The sequence below is a fragment of the Spermophilus citellus genome, assembly GCF_964194105.1.
Source record: "Spermophilus citellus genome assembly, chromosome: 9".
Lineage (NCBI taxonomy): Eukaryota > Metazoa > Chordata > Mammalia > Rodentia > Sciuridae > Spermophilus > Spermophilus citellus.
The window spans coordinates 92,879,948-92,896,888 of record NC_138191.1 but is presented as its reverse complement, the minus strand read 5'-3'; the positions used below and the strand labels follow the sequence as shown (position 1 = coordinate 92,896,888).

Here is a 16,941-nt window from a genome sequence, read left to right as displayed (position 1 = left end):
AATACATATACTAAGGTCAGCCTCTTCAAATAGAAAAGCTTTCAATCAGGAAAGCTCAGGTTCAGAACTGGATAATTGTAGGGTATGAAATTATCACCCCACAATCTCTTGTTAGCTATAAGGGGGAAAACTTAATGCACAATTGAAGAGTCAGGAAAACACACTGATGGACTCTGGAGCATGTGGGTAGCCAGATATTAAGAAATGGGAAGCATAATACACTGCCTATAAAATGCTTTTGCCCCAACTGGACTTCAAGTTACAAGTGTGTGGAGAAACAAGTTAGATGATACCACAAAGAAGCAATCAAATAAATCTAGAATCTAGAATGTGGGAGTAGATCTATTCAACAAGTCAGTGACATATTGAAAAGCAAGATCAAAATGAGGGGTACTGTTCTAAAGTCAAGGAGACTGAAGGGTCATGAGAACAAAATGCAATATGTGTACCATAATAGATTGCAATCTGAACAAACCCACTATAAAACTCTATTTTGAGACAGAGAAATCTAAATATCTAAATATGAACAGATGTTTAATTTTAAGGAAAAACTATGAATTTCCTTAAGCAGGTGTTACAGAACAACCTAGCCTCAGTATATGAGAATTGGGCCCCAAAGTATCATTAGACCAGAGTGCAATTTATTGGGGACTTACTGTCAGAAATGTGGCAGCGAGACCAGTTATACCCCTTCAATTTGGGTCAGAAAGAGAGGTCATATATATTGGTTAGGACAAAAGCGACTTCATCCTTGCTGGAATAACTAATGGTTTTGTCTATTTGCAGTTTCCTGGTAAATGCTGGAAAACTAAGTAAGGTTACTCCAAAGTAATCATGGAGATGACAACTCAAGTTAGCTGCAGCCATGTTAAGCTGAACCCATGTAAGAGGATAATGGTACACTTACAGAATATATGGACACTACTTCCTGAAATGCATATTGAAGTATACAGTGAACAAGCTCAGGAAATGCTACCCTGAATATGGCACTTAGGTATGCTGATTACTTTGAACTAAGGACATCTGGAGAACACAGAAGGAAAGCAAGGCTTTCTCTAAACCCCCCATCTGCCTAAAGACAGATACTCCTAAAGGAACTCAACTGTTATGAATTTCTTCTTGGGTAATCTTATCAATCAGGGAAGATTAACTCACAGCACAGGAGAAGAGACTGGAGGTTGATGCCATGCCCAGATAATCATCTGTTCTTCAACTTTATTACTTGAGAGACTTTTTATCTGTATAACAAGGCAACTTTTATTCACCATACATTTCCTCCCTTTACCCTCCTGGAACTTCTATCCCACCCCACCCTAAAAGCCCCAATCTTATTCCTTTCTGTAGCTCAGGATGCTATATAAGCTCTAATGATCTGACTCTTCTTTGACTTTCATATTGTTGTGGGACTCCTATGCATATGTATATAATTAAATATGGTTTTTCTCCTACTAAACTGTTTTACATGAATTTAATAACTAGGGTAGCCAAAAAAAAAAAAAAAAACAGAAGTGTAGAAGGAAGACATTTTGTTCCCCTGCAATGAAGTTCCAGACATATCATCCCAAAATATGACTAACAGTCCAGAAAATGACATCCCCAATATCTCTTTAGCACAATAATTATTTTGAACTTATTTTAAGAAACAACACACACAGAAGCAGCTCTGAAAATGGCAGAAGTTACCCTTTTGTTAGAGAAATTTACATCTATAAAGAAAATGTCTTTCTCTGTACCAGGAAGAGAAAGATTACTCCGTAAATCACTAGAGACTCTAAACAATGGAAAGATACTGACTTAAACCTGCACAACACACCTTACCACACTTGCTTACCATGCTTTTCTGTCCATCTCCCCACAGCAAGGCCCTCACTATGCTCTCTCTGTTTCAGCTGAAGATGTTATTTAAACCTGAATTCAAAATCCTCTTTCCCTGCTATCACTTATGTGTACATGAAGTTTACATGTTAATAAACTTGCATCTGTTTCTCTCTTGTTGATCTGCCCTTTGTTACAGGAAACTTGTCCTAAGGAAGAACTATGAAGGGTAAAGAGTTATTTGTTCCTCCCAGATAATTAGGGATAAAATACCCTGATGTCTGCTATTTACATTGAAATACACCTGGGGGAGGGGCAGAAAAGGACAGGTGAGCAAATGCATAAAAGGGTTGATACTGTCAGATGAGTGAAATTGAGTTTCATTAATTATTCAATTCATTCTCTACTTTTACATGAGTTTTTAGAATTTAAAACTAAAACATACATTTTAAAGTACTTTTCCCTCTCTGTCCTCACTTCTCTTCATCACTTTTGCCTTTATGCAACTTCACTCTTGATTTTACAGCGGTGTTTTTAGTTTTAAATGGCTCATGAAAGTTTTAAATGTTCCTCCTGGAAAATGAAACCAATCCCTTTACTACTACCTCTACTTCCAACTCCACCCCTTAATTTCTGAAAGCAAGCATATATATACTTTTCAAAATACCTAAGGAATTTGACATTAAGAACTTCAATCCATGTAATATGCTAACTTCACTTAGCATTATCTTCTCTAACTCCATCCATTTACCTGCAAATGCCATGATTTTAAGTCCTTTGGGTATAGAATGAGGAGAGGGATAGCTGGGTCAAATGGTGTTTTCATTTCCAATTTTCCAAGAAATCTCCATACTGCTTTCCATATTGGCTGCACTATTTTGCAGTCCTACCAGCAATGTATGAGTGTGCCTTTTCCCCACATCCTCACCAACACTTACTGTTGTTTGTGTTCTTAATAGCTGCCATTCTGACTAGAGTGAGATGAAATCTTAGAGTAGTTTTGACTTGCTTTTCTCTAATTGCTAGAGATGATGAACATTTTTTCATATATTGTTTGTATATCATCTTCTGAGAAGTGTCTGTTCAGGTCCTTGGCCCATTTATGGATTGGGTTATTTGTTTTTTTGGTGTTCTTTTTTTTTTTTTTAATATTTATTTATTTTTTTTTAAAGAGAGGAGAGAGAGAGAGAGAGAGAGAGAGAGAGAGAGAGAGAGAGAGAGAGAGAATTTTTAATATTTATTTTTTACTTCTCGAGGATCGAACCCGGGTCGCACGCATGCCAGGCGAGCGCGCTACCGCTTGAGCCACATCCCCAGCCCAGGTGGTGTTCTTTATATATCCTAGAGATTAGTGCTCTATCTGATGTGTGAGGGGTAAAGATTTACTCCCAAGATACAGGCTCTCTATTCACCTCACAGATTGTTTCTTTTGCTAAGAAAATTTTTAGTTTTATTTCATCCCATTTATTGATTCTTGGTTTTAATTCTTGTGCCAAAGTAGTCTTTTTAAGGAAGCTGATAGATGAATGTATATATAAAAAAGTGGCATATATACACAATAGAATATTACTCAGCAATAAAAAAGAATAAAATCATGGCATTTGCAGGTAAATGGATGGAGTTAGAGAAGATAATGCTAAGTGAAGTTAGCCAATCCCAAAAAACCAAATGCCGAATGTTTTCTCTGATATAAGGAGGCTGATTCATAGTGGGATAGGGAGAGGGAGCATGGGAGGAATAGACAAACTCTAGATAGGGCTGAGGGTTGGAAGGGGAAGGGAGGAGGCATGGGGTTAGAAATGATCGTGGAATGTGATGGACATTATTATCCACAGTACTTGTTTGAAGACATGAATTGGTGTGAATATACTTTTTATACAACCAGAGATATGAAAAGTTGTGCTCTATATGTGTAATAAGAATTGTAATGCATTCCACTGTCATATGTAAATTTAAAAATTAATTTAAAATAAATAAAATAAAAATTAACTGCAATCCAATAGATCTGACAAAAAGTAATGACAACAGTGGGTTGTTACTTTTAAGAGACAGAACAAAAATATGGTAAGGATAATACCTGCATGACTTCAAAATAATAAAACAAGACATGCTTATATATTAGTCTGATAGGATATTTGATTAGGTATCTTTTTTCTTGAAAGGAGAAAGAATGTCAATAGAAAATAAAAACAAAGAATTATAAAAGACTTTGAAATGGGCAAAAAATATCATTAGGTGGTCTATTAAGTGTGCCCTTCTAGGTTATCTGTACCTGTCATGGTCTTTGAGCTATTTCACAACTCTGTAAGTCATAGAAAATTAATAATAATGAAAATGATACTTGTCTATGGAAATGGGAAATGGAAATGAACTATGTCTCATAGGATGAATCTGATTACTACTCTATAAATGGAGTTTTGCATCTATTTGTATTCCTTACTGCCTATATAACTCTTAATGAAATAAAAGTCAATATGACTGCAGAATGTAAAACATGAGGAAAAAAAAAAACAAAAGAAAAAGCAAAAATTATTTCCTGAGCCTTAGAGATCTACTGACAGGAGCAAGATTACCACACAGATATCATGCAGGAACTGAGTCTGTCAAAGGGAACCATTTTCTAGAATCTAACAATATCATGTAATGTTCAAGAAATACCAGAGTAACCCAGTTTTGCCTTGACTTGGACATTCTGATGGACCTACAAAACTTATGACCACCCTTCTTTGCATTAGTTCCCAATTGCCGGACTCGATAAAATCTGAAGTCCACTTTCCTGCTGTGGAATGCTGGTGTGGTCTGAGCCTGCGTTCCTAATTTGCAATCTATTATGCACCTGAATAAAACTGTCTATGCTTTTTCCCTTAACCTCATTTATGATTTCTTGGCTCACACTATGGTTCTTGAGTTGTCCTTTGCAGTAGTTGTAACAATTAGTTTCCCACATTAATTAACAAACGTTAAGTAAAACTTCACACATGTATTCATTTTATATTTGAATGAGTAATGATTTCATCTTTTGAAAAATTTATACTTCAACTCTTTTCATAATCTGCAATGGAAATTGTAGTCTGACCAGTTTTTGAAGTGATTTAAAGTAAATAACCATGAATAAGAACATTTAAAGTAAATTTTAAAAAGTAAAAATTCAGGCCACTTAACCTATCGATTGTCCTCTATAATGAAAAAATAATCAGGAAAGGTTTTCAAACAAAAACATTTTATAATCAACCACTCTTAACAAAGGCGAATGATAAATCCTGTCATTTGTAACAACATGGATATATCTCAAGGACATTATGGTAAGTGAAATAAGCCAGGTGCAGAAAAAAAATACTATATGATCTATCTTATATGTGAAATCTTAAAATGTTAAACTCATAGAATTTGAAAGAATGATAGCTCTCAGGGACTATGGGAAAGAGATGGGCATGGGGAGATACTGGTCAAAGGGCACAAAGTTTCAGGTAGAAGGAATAAATTTAGAGAGCTATTGTACATCATTGTGATCATATTTAATAAAAATATGCTATACTATAAAATATATAATATATATTTGAAAACTGTTAAGAGTATAGATTTTAAATGTTGCCATCCCTCACAAAAAAAAAATAAGCTTAAAGGGGGGGGGGGATACATTAATTAGCTTGATCTAATCATTCCACAACGTGAGCAAATATCAAAACATGTCATACTCCATAAATATATACAATTTTTAAGGGTTAAAGTAAATAATAAACCCATTTATTTATTTTAGGAATGGCACTCACTGTATTTATTCCCAGTAACTAAAGTATTCATGAAACAACTGATACACATCAGAATTATTCTACTTTACATCAAGTAAAACAATTACTAATTCTTAGAATATAAACAATAATAATTGAGTTTAATAGGAAACAAGGAGGGAAAATAATGCCACAGAGACCTCATTATTGGATTAAAAGTGTCCTTTGAAAACAGAAGGCAAGACACATCAAGGAGGGAAAAAAAATCACCTCCAATTTTTAACATGTTTTTCTAAAAATATCATTACTGTCCCTCCCTTACCCACAAGCAATTTTTCTTAATAGCCTATTCATTTCAACCTCAAGCAGATACATATCACGTATAATATAATGTTTTTTTTTTTTTTTAAGGTTTTAGACACTGTTACTGTCAGGCCTCCTGGCTTTATATGATTCAGAGGCCAATTCAATTACAGTTGCTGCTATGATATTTGCCTTTTCCTCCACACTCTCCATGTCAGACAAAATGAAATTCTGTAAGGTGAGCAGTGTATGTTTGTGTACATTGGCCAACAATGACATTTCACTTTAATGTTAAACACTCTTATATTTTCTGCTCATGAGATGTATAATAGTAATGATTTATTCATTTACTTTGTGCAATTATAAAGGCATAAGAATGATTTACGCACGAGTTCAAACCCCTAGCTTCCTGAAAGTTTAAAGGATTCAAAATAAAATGAGATTAAAATGAATACATTTACAGCCTGCTACTGAGTGATTTTGATACCTAAAAATTGAACATGAATATCAAGATTTTAAAAACAGTTAACAAATAAAGCTGGCATTGAGAGCTCTAAAAATGTTTCAAAATAAATCTTATTCAAATTATGATTATGACATTAATTATAATAAAATATTAATCCCAAATAATCCTCAAATGCTTCTCCTATACATTTTATCATCCTCCATTCCCTGTACCTCCCAAAGAAGGAATGGGAGGGAAAGAGGGGGAAGGAAAGTATAAGAAGTAGAGAATAACAAAAAAGAACAAAAAATAAAGACGTAGAGAACAAAAATATCTATTTAAATATGTTTAGTTTTAAAATAAATATTTAAGTAAATTTAACTTATTTATGTCCACTCATATTTTATAAAAATTCTTATTGAAAAAACGGGTATCTCTTTCAAGGACAAATTATGATGTACATGAATTTAAAGTCTGAACAGTATAACTATAATTTTAAAACTGTCACACTATTAAACATCAACAGGTTGATACAACATCTGTTCTTCAATTTTTCACCCAAGTTGTTATGGTAACCAAAATATGTGGGATATGTTTCCTAAATTTAACTGATTATTTCAAGTAAATAAAATTATAGCTTATCAGCTTATTAGCCACAAATAATATTATTACTACAAACCTATATTTACCCTTTTTAAATGCTAGTGGATCACAGGATTATATTTAAATACACATTTATACATGTTTTATCTCAGAATTTACATTAAAAAATAGCAAGGATTTTTTTCTTATTTGGAAGCATTATCTCAATTTATGAACAAAACAGGAAAGGAACTATTTTATTTTCTGAACAATATACTATGCTAAAGTACTCCAAAATTATATGAAAATTGTACTGCTCTGTGGAAGATGTAAATCACATTCTTCCAAGCATCTGCTAGAACTTGTCATTCCTCCAATTCTCTGCTCAAAACTCTTTACAAGCAACCCATCTCTGAGAAGAAATCAGAGTCCTCATAGGGGCACCTTCTCTACCCCCGTTTTAAAGGGCTATTCCAGCACCCCATCCTATCTCTGCTCATACACTGCCTGTCTGCTAAAGAATGAAGTGTTTCCCCCCAAGACTCATATCTAACCCACAGTGTGTACATATTTGGTGATAGGGCCTACAGGAGGTAGGTTAAGGTTAAATTAAATTTAGGATGAACTGATCCAACAGAATGAGTGTTCTTCTCAAAAAGAGACACCAGAGAGACCCTACCTCCCCTATTTATTGTCTGTCTCCCCTTTGTATAATAAGCTTTATGAAGGTGTAGATTTCTGTCTAGTTTACATGACCTAAAACACCTACAACACAGTGCATAATAGGTGATTAATAAATATTTGCTAAATATATAAAACAAATTCACATCTTAAATATATAAATACATACTACTGTAACAAATAATACATATCTGTAATGATATTCAAGGAATCCAAAAAGAAAAATTTTAAACTATCAGTAATTTAAATGAACAAAGTAAAAATTACCAAAATTTGTATTCTCATCATAGAACCACAGAATCTTGCTTTCTTGGTTCTCCTCCTATGAATCTGACCCACAATAGGCTCTGTCTTCTTCCAACCAATTAAATACAGAAAATAACTACTCCTGCTGCTACTCTGTTCTAGATCTTGGTCTTTATCAGTTCCTTGGTGAACTCATCCACTCTCACTGCTTCAACTATCACCTCTTTTGAATGACACTGAAGCCACTGCCTCTGGCCTAGACATGTCTATGCAATGTCCCAACTACCTTTGAGACAAATGTATCACTAGCCATAACATCAGCAACATCCAAGGACAGGAGGCTAAGGTAAAATATAATATTGTACTCATTTGAGTAGGAAAAAAAAATCCTAAATGAAATAGGAATTTAAAATACTGTCTTTAGTAGTGTATAGACTCACATAATTCCACACACTGCCTGAAGAATTGCTTTTTTTATTATAAAAATTAGACTTATGATAGTAGAGAATTAGAATCTTTGAGTTATGACTTTGTATTCTAATTAACAATATACCTATATACTAACTATCAGTTTCTTTTCAACCATTGAATTATTCCCAACATTGCAATAGAGTTTTATTGCTTTCAAATTGAATTTAATCACTTGGGGGGGAAATATAAGAAATGTATCTGAGGTTTTCAAATTAAGTTTCTGAACTAGGATAGTTTATTTTTAGAAGAAAAATACCTCCCATGTTTTTCTTCATCATTGGCTTCAAAACAATATTAGTTTCTCCAACCATTTTTCCCCACACTTAAGAATCAACTCATCACTTTAAAAAAAATTAAAGCACATTTTTTTTAACTTCTCTGAAGATCCTCAGTAATCTGATGAATGACAACTCAAATTGGAAATCCATATGCAACAAAATGAAATTGAATCCCTTTCTCTCGCCATCCACAAAAATTAACTCAAAATGGATCAGGGAGCTAGATATCAAATCAGAGACACTGCGTCTGATAGAAGAAAAAGTTGGATACGATATACATACTGTGGGGTCGGGCTCCAAATTCCTTAATAGGACACCCATAGCCCAAGAGTTAACAACTAGAATAAACAAATGGGACTTACTTAAACTAAAAAGTTTTTTCTCAGCAAGAGAAACAATAAAAGAGGTAAATAGAGAGCCTACATCCTGGGAACAAATTTTTACCCCTCACACCTCCGATAGAGCCCTAATATCCAGAATGTACAAAGAACTCAAAAAATTAAACAATAAGATAACAAATAACCCAATTAACAAATGGGCCAAGGACCTGAACAGACACTTCTCAGAGGAGGACATACAATCAATCAACAAGTTCATGAAAAAATGCTCACCATCTCTAGCAATCAGAGAAATGCAAATCAAAACCACCCTAAGATACCATCTCACTCCAGTAAGATTGGCAGCCATTATGAAGTCAAACAACAATAAGTGTTGGCGGGGATGTGGGGAAAAGGGCACACTTGTACACTGCTGGTGGGGCTGCAAAATGGTGAGGCCAATTTGGAAAGCAGTATGGAGATTCCTGGGAAAGCTGGGAATGGATCCACCATTTGACCCAGCTATCACACTTCTCGGACTATTCCCAGAGGACCTTAAAAAAGCGCTCTATAGGGATACGGCTGCATCAATGATTATAGCGGCACAATTCACAATAGCTAGACTGTGGAACCAATCTAGATGCCCCTCAATAGATGAATGGATAAAAAAAATGTGGCATATATACACAATGGAGTATTATGCAGCACTAAGAAATGACAAAATCATAGAATTTGCAGGGAAATGGATGGCATTAGAACAGATTATGCTAAGTGAAGCCAGCCAAGCCCTAAAAAACAAATGCCAAATGTCTGCTCTGATATAAAGAGAACAACTAAGAACAGAACAGGAAGGAAGAACAGGAGGAAAAGACTACAGTAAACAAAGACGAATGTGGGGAGAGAAACGGGGAGAGAAGGGAAAGCACATGGAAATGGTAGGAGACCTTCAATGATACACAAAATTATAAGAGGTTATGAGGGGCAAGGGGGAGGGAAAAAGAGGGAGAGAATTGAACAACAGCAGGGGAGGTAGAGAGGGAAGATGGGAGGGGAGGGGAGGGGAGGGGGGATAGTAGGGGATAGGAAAGGTAGCAGAATGCAACAGTCACTAATATGGCATTATGTAAAAATGTGAATATGTAACAGATGTGATTCTGCAATCTGTATTTGGGGTGAAAATGGGAGTTCAAAACACAATTTGAGTCAAATGTATGAAAGATGATATATCATGAACTATGTAATGCTTTAAATAATCAATAAAAAAAACTCCACAAAAAAAAAAAAAAAGAATTTAGGAAAGGCTTCAAATCAAAGTTGGCTAGTACATTTGTCCGTTTAAATAAACCACTTTTTTTCCCAAGAATTTCACTGGATGTAAATAAAAAGAAGGGAATTTCCAAAAGAAATCTTAGTTTATTATGGTTTTAGAGACAGGATGCCTAAGGAACCACAGGTCCCTGGGTCTTGTAGCACTTAAGAGTCTCTTACAGTCAATGAACCTCAGTATTATCAGTAACTGATGAGACTAGGTCTACATTGCCCTTTTATGATAAATGATTACCATACATTATATCTGGTACATTTTACTGACATTTCTCAAATAACTTTTCTTTAAATTAAGAATATAAATGGACTTTGGTTAGAGTAAATAACCAAATATCATAAATAATCATGTCCCTAAAAATTCATATGTTGAAATTCCAACATGGTGCTAGGGGTTGAGGCCTTTGAGAAGTAAGTAGGTCATGAGAATGAAGCCCTCTTGAATAGGATTAGTATCCTTATAAGATATTCCAGAGAATTCCCTTGCTTCTTCCACAGTGTGAGATTACCAATAGAAGACAGTCATGTATGAGTTGGGAAGCAGACCATAGTTTAGCTAATGTGAATTGAGCTGCTATAAACATTGATGTGGCTGTGTCCCTGTAGTATGCTGTTTTTAAGCCCTTTGGGTATAGATCGAGGAGTAGGATAGCTGGGTCAAATGGTGGTTCCGTTCCCAGTTTTCCAAGGATTCTCCACACTGCTTTCCATGTTGGGTTACCAATTTGCAGTCCCACCAGCAATGTATGAGTTTGCCTTTTTCCCCACGTTATCGCCAATACTTATTGTTTATATTCTTAATAGCTGCCATTATGACTGGAATGAGATGAAATCTTAGAGTAGTTTTGATTTGCATTTCTCTAATTGCTAGAGATGTTGAACATTTTTTTCATATATTAGTTGACTGATTGTATATCATCTTCTGAGAAGTGTCTGTTAAGTTCCTTAGCCCATTTATTGATTGATTGGGCTATTTGGGGTTTTTTTGGGGGGGAGGTGTTTGTTAAGATTTTTAAGTTCTTTATATATTCTAGAAATTAGTGCTCTATCTGATATACGTGTGGTAAGAATTTGTTCCCAATTTGTAGCTCTCTATTCACCTCACTGATTTTTGCTGAGAAACACTTTTTTTGTTTGAATCCATCCCATTTATTGATCCTTGATATTAATTCTTATGCTATAGGAGTCTTATTAAGAAAGCTAGGGCCTAATCCAACATTGGGCCTACTTTTTCTTCTAATAGATGCAATGTCTCTGGTTTAATTCCTAGGTTCTTGATCCACTTTGAGTTGAGTTTTGTGCATGATGAGAAAGTCTATACCTAGAAGACCCCAAAAATCCCATGAGAAAAATTCTAGAAATAGTAAATGAATTCAGCAAAGTAGTAGGATACAAAATCAATACCCATAACTCAAAGGCATTTCTGTATATCAGTGACAAATCCTTTGAAAGGGAAATGAGGAAAACTACCCCATTTACAATAGCCTCAAAAAAATTAAAATACTTGGGAATAAACGTAATGAAAGAGGTGAAAGACCTCTACAATGAAAACTATGGAACGCTAAAGAAAGAAATTAAAAAAGACCTTAGAAGATAGAAAGATCTACCTTACTCTTAGATAGGCAAAATTAATATCATCAAAATGACCATACTACCAAAAGCATTATACAGATTTAATGCAACTTCAATCAAAATTCCAATGATATTCCTCATAGAAATAGAAAAAGCAGTCATGAAATTCATTTGTAAAAATAAGAGACTCAGAATAGCTAAAGCAATTCTTATCAAGAAGAAGTGAAGCAGGTGGCATCACTATACCAGACCTTAAACTATACTACAGAGCAATAGTAACAAAAATAGCATGGTATTGGCACCAAAATAGACTTGTAGACCAATGGTACAGAATAGAGGATACAGACACTAACCCACATAATTACAGTTATCTTATATTTGACAAAGTCACCAAAAACATACATTGGAGAAAAGATAGCTTCTTCAACAAATGATGCTGGGAAAACTGGAAATCCATATACAGCAAAATAAAATTACTGGTATTTTTAACAAAAAGCTTATATCACCAAGGAAAACTTAAATTATAATCAGGGTAGTGTGTATATATATATATATATATATATATATATATATATATATATATATGCGCGCGCGCGCACACACACACACACAATACACACACACACATATATATTAATTTTAGTTTTAAACTTTTATCAAATCAGTTAAAATTAAAAGTCACACACTAAAGGATTGTCTTCACCACTGACAAAAGTCAACTAACAGAGCAATTTACTCCCCACGACTGTGGATATGCAGGATTATACTTTTCAGCCCAATTCCTTGAAAATTGATAATCCATAATCATAATAAACAAATAGTTGACATGCTAGAACTTTCTTTATCTATGCAAAAGAAATAACAGCATTAATGACAAGTGATAGAGCAAAAATAATTTCCTGCTTTTTACAGTGTTAGCTGACCTGTGGTATGAGCCTATCCAATTGTTCAGCTCGGTTTTCATGAGAAGGATGTGTAGATAACCATTCCGGTAACTTGGGATGACCTTGGAGGCTATCTGCAAACTCCATCTGCTGCCAAAACACTGAACTGGCTCTTACATCCACACAAGCCTATAACCAAAATTAATAAAAGCACACAATGAACTTAGTTATGAGGACATTTTTTTAAATGTACCTTTATGTCACTATATGTTTTTAAAACATCTTCTACCACCATTTTAATAAAACCAGAATATGTTCATTGGCTTTAAAAATTCAAATACTATGATATTATAGAAATAAAGAGACTGCCACTGTCCCTTTTTACTCCCTGCCCAACACAACATTCACAATAATACCTAACTCCCCAAAGATAAACTACTATTCTTAGTATGATGGATAATAAGAATATGTACTAAAGGTAAAATCTCTATACAAATGAAAATTTTTATACTTATATAAAAATAAGTTTTTAAATTTTTATGTTTTAACATATAAAAAGTTATTACACTACACTAAAGATATTTTACTCCTAATCTATACCACTAGAACAATTACAAGATTTCAAATAAGCATGCAGAAACAAAAGACAGTTATATATTTTAATGTACATCAACTATCTACTTTTCCTCAATGTAAGTGAGAAAGAATATATTTAAGCCATTCAGAATATCTCTAAAAAGTATTTTTAAAGGACATATATATGGATCTTATATCTTATACACATGAGCACACATACAATTCCATCATACCCTCATACCTACATACACATACTTGAATATAAACAGAATATTTCTGGAAGGCTACTTTAAAAACTGTTGTTAGTGGTTCCCCTAAGAGTATAAATGAGGTATTTGATGATAAAGAAGAAATAAAAATTTTACTTCTGAAGTATATTAAAATGTTTGTAACAAAAATTATTGTTAAATCCTCCATAAGATAACAATAAATATTTTTATAAGCCTGTTCAATTTCTTCACATTTCTTAACTTATTCTCTCTACAAGAACTGAAAAATAAGTGATTACCTATTTTCCAAATATTTTACTTTTGAGTAAAACAAAGAAAAAAATATTATATTGATGAAAATGTGATTTCAAAAACTCTTATAATAGTGTGACTGTGACACCCAAAGAGGCAAATGTGGTACATCACATGCTAATAGAAGTCATCTACATTGATGCTACATCAATACTTACCAAACACCATTTCAAATGCTGGGAAAATTTAGGAAAAAATAATTTGAAATTCAAGTAAAATTTTGAAATTCAAGTAAATTTTATTCAATATTTAAAGAACAATAATGAAGACCTTCCTACTGCACAGATATGGATAGACATGTATATGTGTGCATAAACTGGAATATATCAGATGAATACATATATCAAACATATAAACATATAACTTATGTTTTATATACATATCTATCAATGCACAAGTTGTGTGTAATTATATATATCATATATACACAAAAATATTTATGGCTGAATTTCAAATACCCACAGGAATATATCTGTCAATAGCAGGGCATCACCGTCATAATATAAATACAATCTGAGACAGAGACAAACAAGTCAGGTAATCTAAAATAATTCATAAGAAATATACAGTGACTTGAAAGAATTCCAATTGAAATCATATCATTTTATAAAGCACAGCTTAGCTAATAGGGTAAAAACAAACAAAAAAAATGAAATACTGAAAACTATAAGATGATACTTCAATAGACTTTGCTTGGAACATCCTTCTGAAAACACTCACACTTAGAAACAAGCCTGAGATACCAGTGCACTCTGCAGAATTGAATGAATTCTGAACTAGAATGGCAAAATGGTCTCACCCCTTCGCCTCCCCCAAGTTTGCCCAATACAAGACAGATTTCCCTGGGCCCACAGGTATTACAAGGGAAAGGAGCATTGCAGTAGTTATCCAATTTCCCTAATACTCCCAGAAGCTTCCCAAGGAACACACTCTGGCCTCAACTCACAGGGAACACTAGGGCAATGGCACAAGCTAGACTACCTAAAAGGGTAAATCTTGTGTTAAATGTTCTTACTACAAAAGAGAAAGAGACACTACTATACACCAAGTGAAAACATTTTTTAAATAAATATGCTCTTCATCATAAGCTTAACTCACTTGCCTCAACAAAAATAATAGCAAATATAAGGAACTTGTGTTTATCAAACATGAAAACAAAGAAAGAAAGAATAAGACTTTCTAGACAACCTTTCCTTTTTAAAACAGAATCAGTAATGACTACATCCAATCAGAGAAACACAAGTAATGTGTTTCAGTGAAATGTTTTGTAAGGCAGAAAACTGGGCTAATGAAAAGACCATTGGTTTTTGAACCAAAAACATTTGGGTTCAAAATACCAGTTATTCTTTTAAGTAATAATCAGTTATATGACACCATGTGCAAGGTACTATACTAATGATACTATAAACATTAACTCACTATATTAACTCACTTAATCCTCATATCAATCTTATGAGATAAGTACTATCATTACCCCCATTTTAAAGAGCAGATGAGGAAACCAAGGGCCACAGATGTTAAGTAATAACTTGGTGAAGTTTGCAAAGCTCGTTAGACAGAGCCACAATTTGATCCTAAGTAATCTGGTGCCAGAGTTTGCGCCTGTGAACCAAATATTCAGTCTCCAAGAGTCTAAGATTCATTTATAAAACTGAATTTAAAGCAGTGGATCATCAGGATAATAAAATTTGATATCTTGCAAAATATCCAGTCCAGAACCCAGAATACAGTCAATACTATTTCAACTTCTCCTTCCCCCTGGTGAGCAATCAGAGGCATGTAGTAGTTAGAGAGTGCTATGTTTGATCATAAATGATGATGTCATAAATTTATAAGTGAAGAAGGATCTAGTTTAATCTAGACTATAGTAGCAATATGCATAAATATGCATTAAGGGACATATTATTGAGAAAGAATTTGCTACTATTCAGTTAGAAACTCAGTGGGATATGATATTCATAAAGAGTGAAGTAGTATAAGAACTTTTCTTATGGTATGAACACTTCTCAAATGCCAATACAATAACAGAGAAAAATATATAACAAGTCTAGACTACATTGAAGCCTACTGGTACTCTACTTGTAGACAAAATGTTCATTAAAAATAAAACTGAAAAGTGTCTGAATTTTGCTATTTCTATTTACTGGACTCTCCAACAAAACTTGTTCAGCCCTCACTCCCTGCAAGAGGTTAAATCTTGGTATTAGCTGTTCTGAGTTTTGACTCTCATTAACACTTTAATCATTCTAACATCCCCCCCTGTATCCCACATAGACTTGTGGTAAACAAAATAATCATGTGAAACAACACTACAAAGGACTGTATCAGAAGGGTACTTGGATTCCTAGAGCTAGAAAAATAACCGAGATAAAATTTAAAGGGACCAAAACGGATTTTAAAAATAAACATTATTTTAGAAACAATAATGCAAAAGACTAAAATTGTTTCAATGGGTTAAAACAAGAAAGTTTCATGTCAGAAACAAACCTACCTCTACTCTGGTACTTACTATCTGTGAGATCTTTGCAAGCTACTTAAGTTCTCTACCATTCAGTTGCACCTGTAAAATGATAATTACAGGACCTATACCTTATGGGGATCCCCATAACATATGTAATGCATTCAGACAGTATCCAGATGTGGGAAAATGTTACCTGCCATTGCTATTATAACCACTGTTAAGACCATCATGAGTGTCATCGGCACTACCATACCATTTTTGTTATCTACCAGGAAACTAGCTTGTTTTAGTCTCACTCATACAGCTCCATTGTTTTCCAACACCACTGATGGCGTCACTTGCTAAAACTCACTTTATTTTGTAACCCACTTCTCTAGATATTTTTCCAGAAAATAATTTAAAATTTCTCCTTTCCAGCTGAATGTGACAGAGTTTCAAGATAGCTTCATCTAAATCATTCAAAGTATTTGCTAATCCTTCTCACTAAAAAAGAAAAACCAAATTTGATTTACACCAAAATTTTGTATGTCCCAACACAAAGGAGAAGTGGGAGCATATTATTTTGAGGTTCATTTAATTTAAATTTTTTTGCCCAAGTTTTCTGCTTCTTTTGATTGCTAATGTTCCAGTTCATCGATCAGTACAATAAAGTTTTAAATAAAATTTCATGTACCTATTTTTCTCTATGTTCAGTAAAGTTTTATCATAAAATTCAACACTCAGAGTTTAAATTGTAGC

General features: G+C 33.7%; 1 protein-coding gene across 5 annotated transcripts in view; it reads right to left on the bottom strand.

Moving 5' to 3' along the window:
- Nucleotides 1-16,941, bottom strand: part of OMA1 (OMA1 zinc metallopeptidase) — a 64,034-nt gene that overhangs the window by 9,463 nt on the left and 37,630 nt on the right. For all 5 annotated transcript variants that reach the window (XM_081306585.1, XM_081306586.1, XM_081306588.1 and 2 more), the window contains one exon: nucleotides 12,685-12,834. In XM_081306585.1, the coding sequence (XP_081162711.1) occupies nucleotides 12,685-12,834 (150 nt within the window). The remainder of the gene's footprint in view (nucleotides 1-12,684; nucleotides 12,835-16,941) is intronic.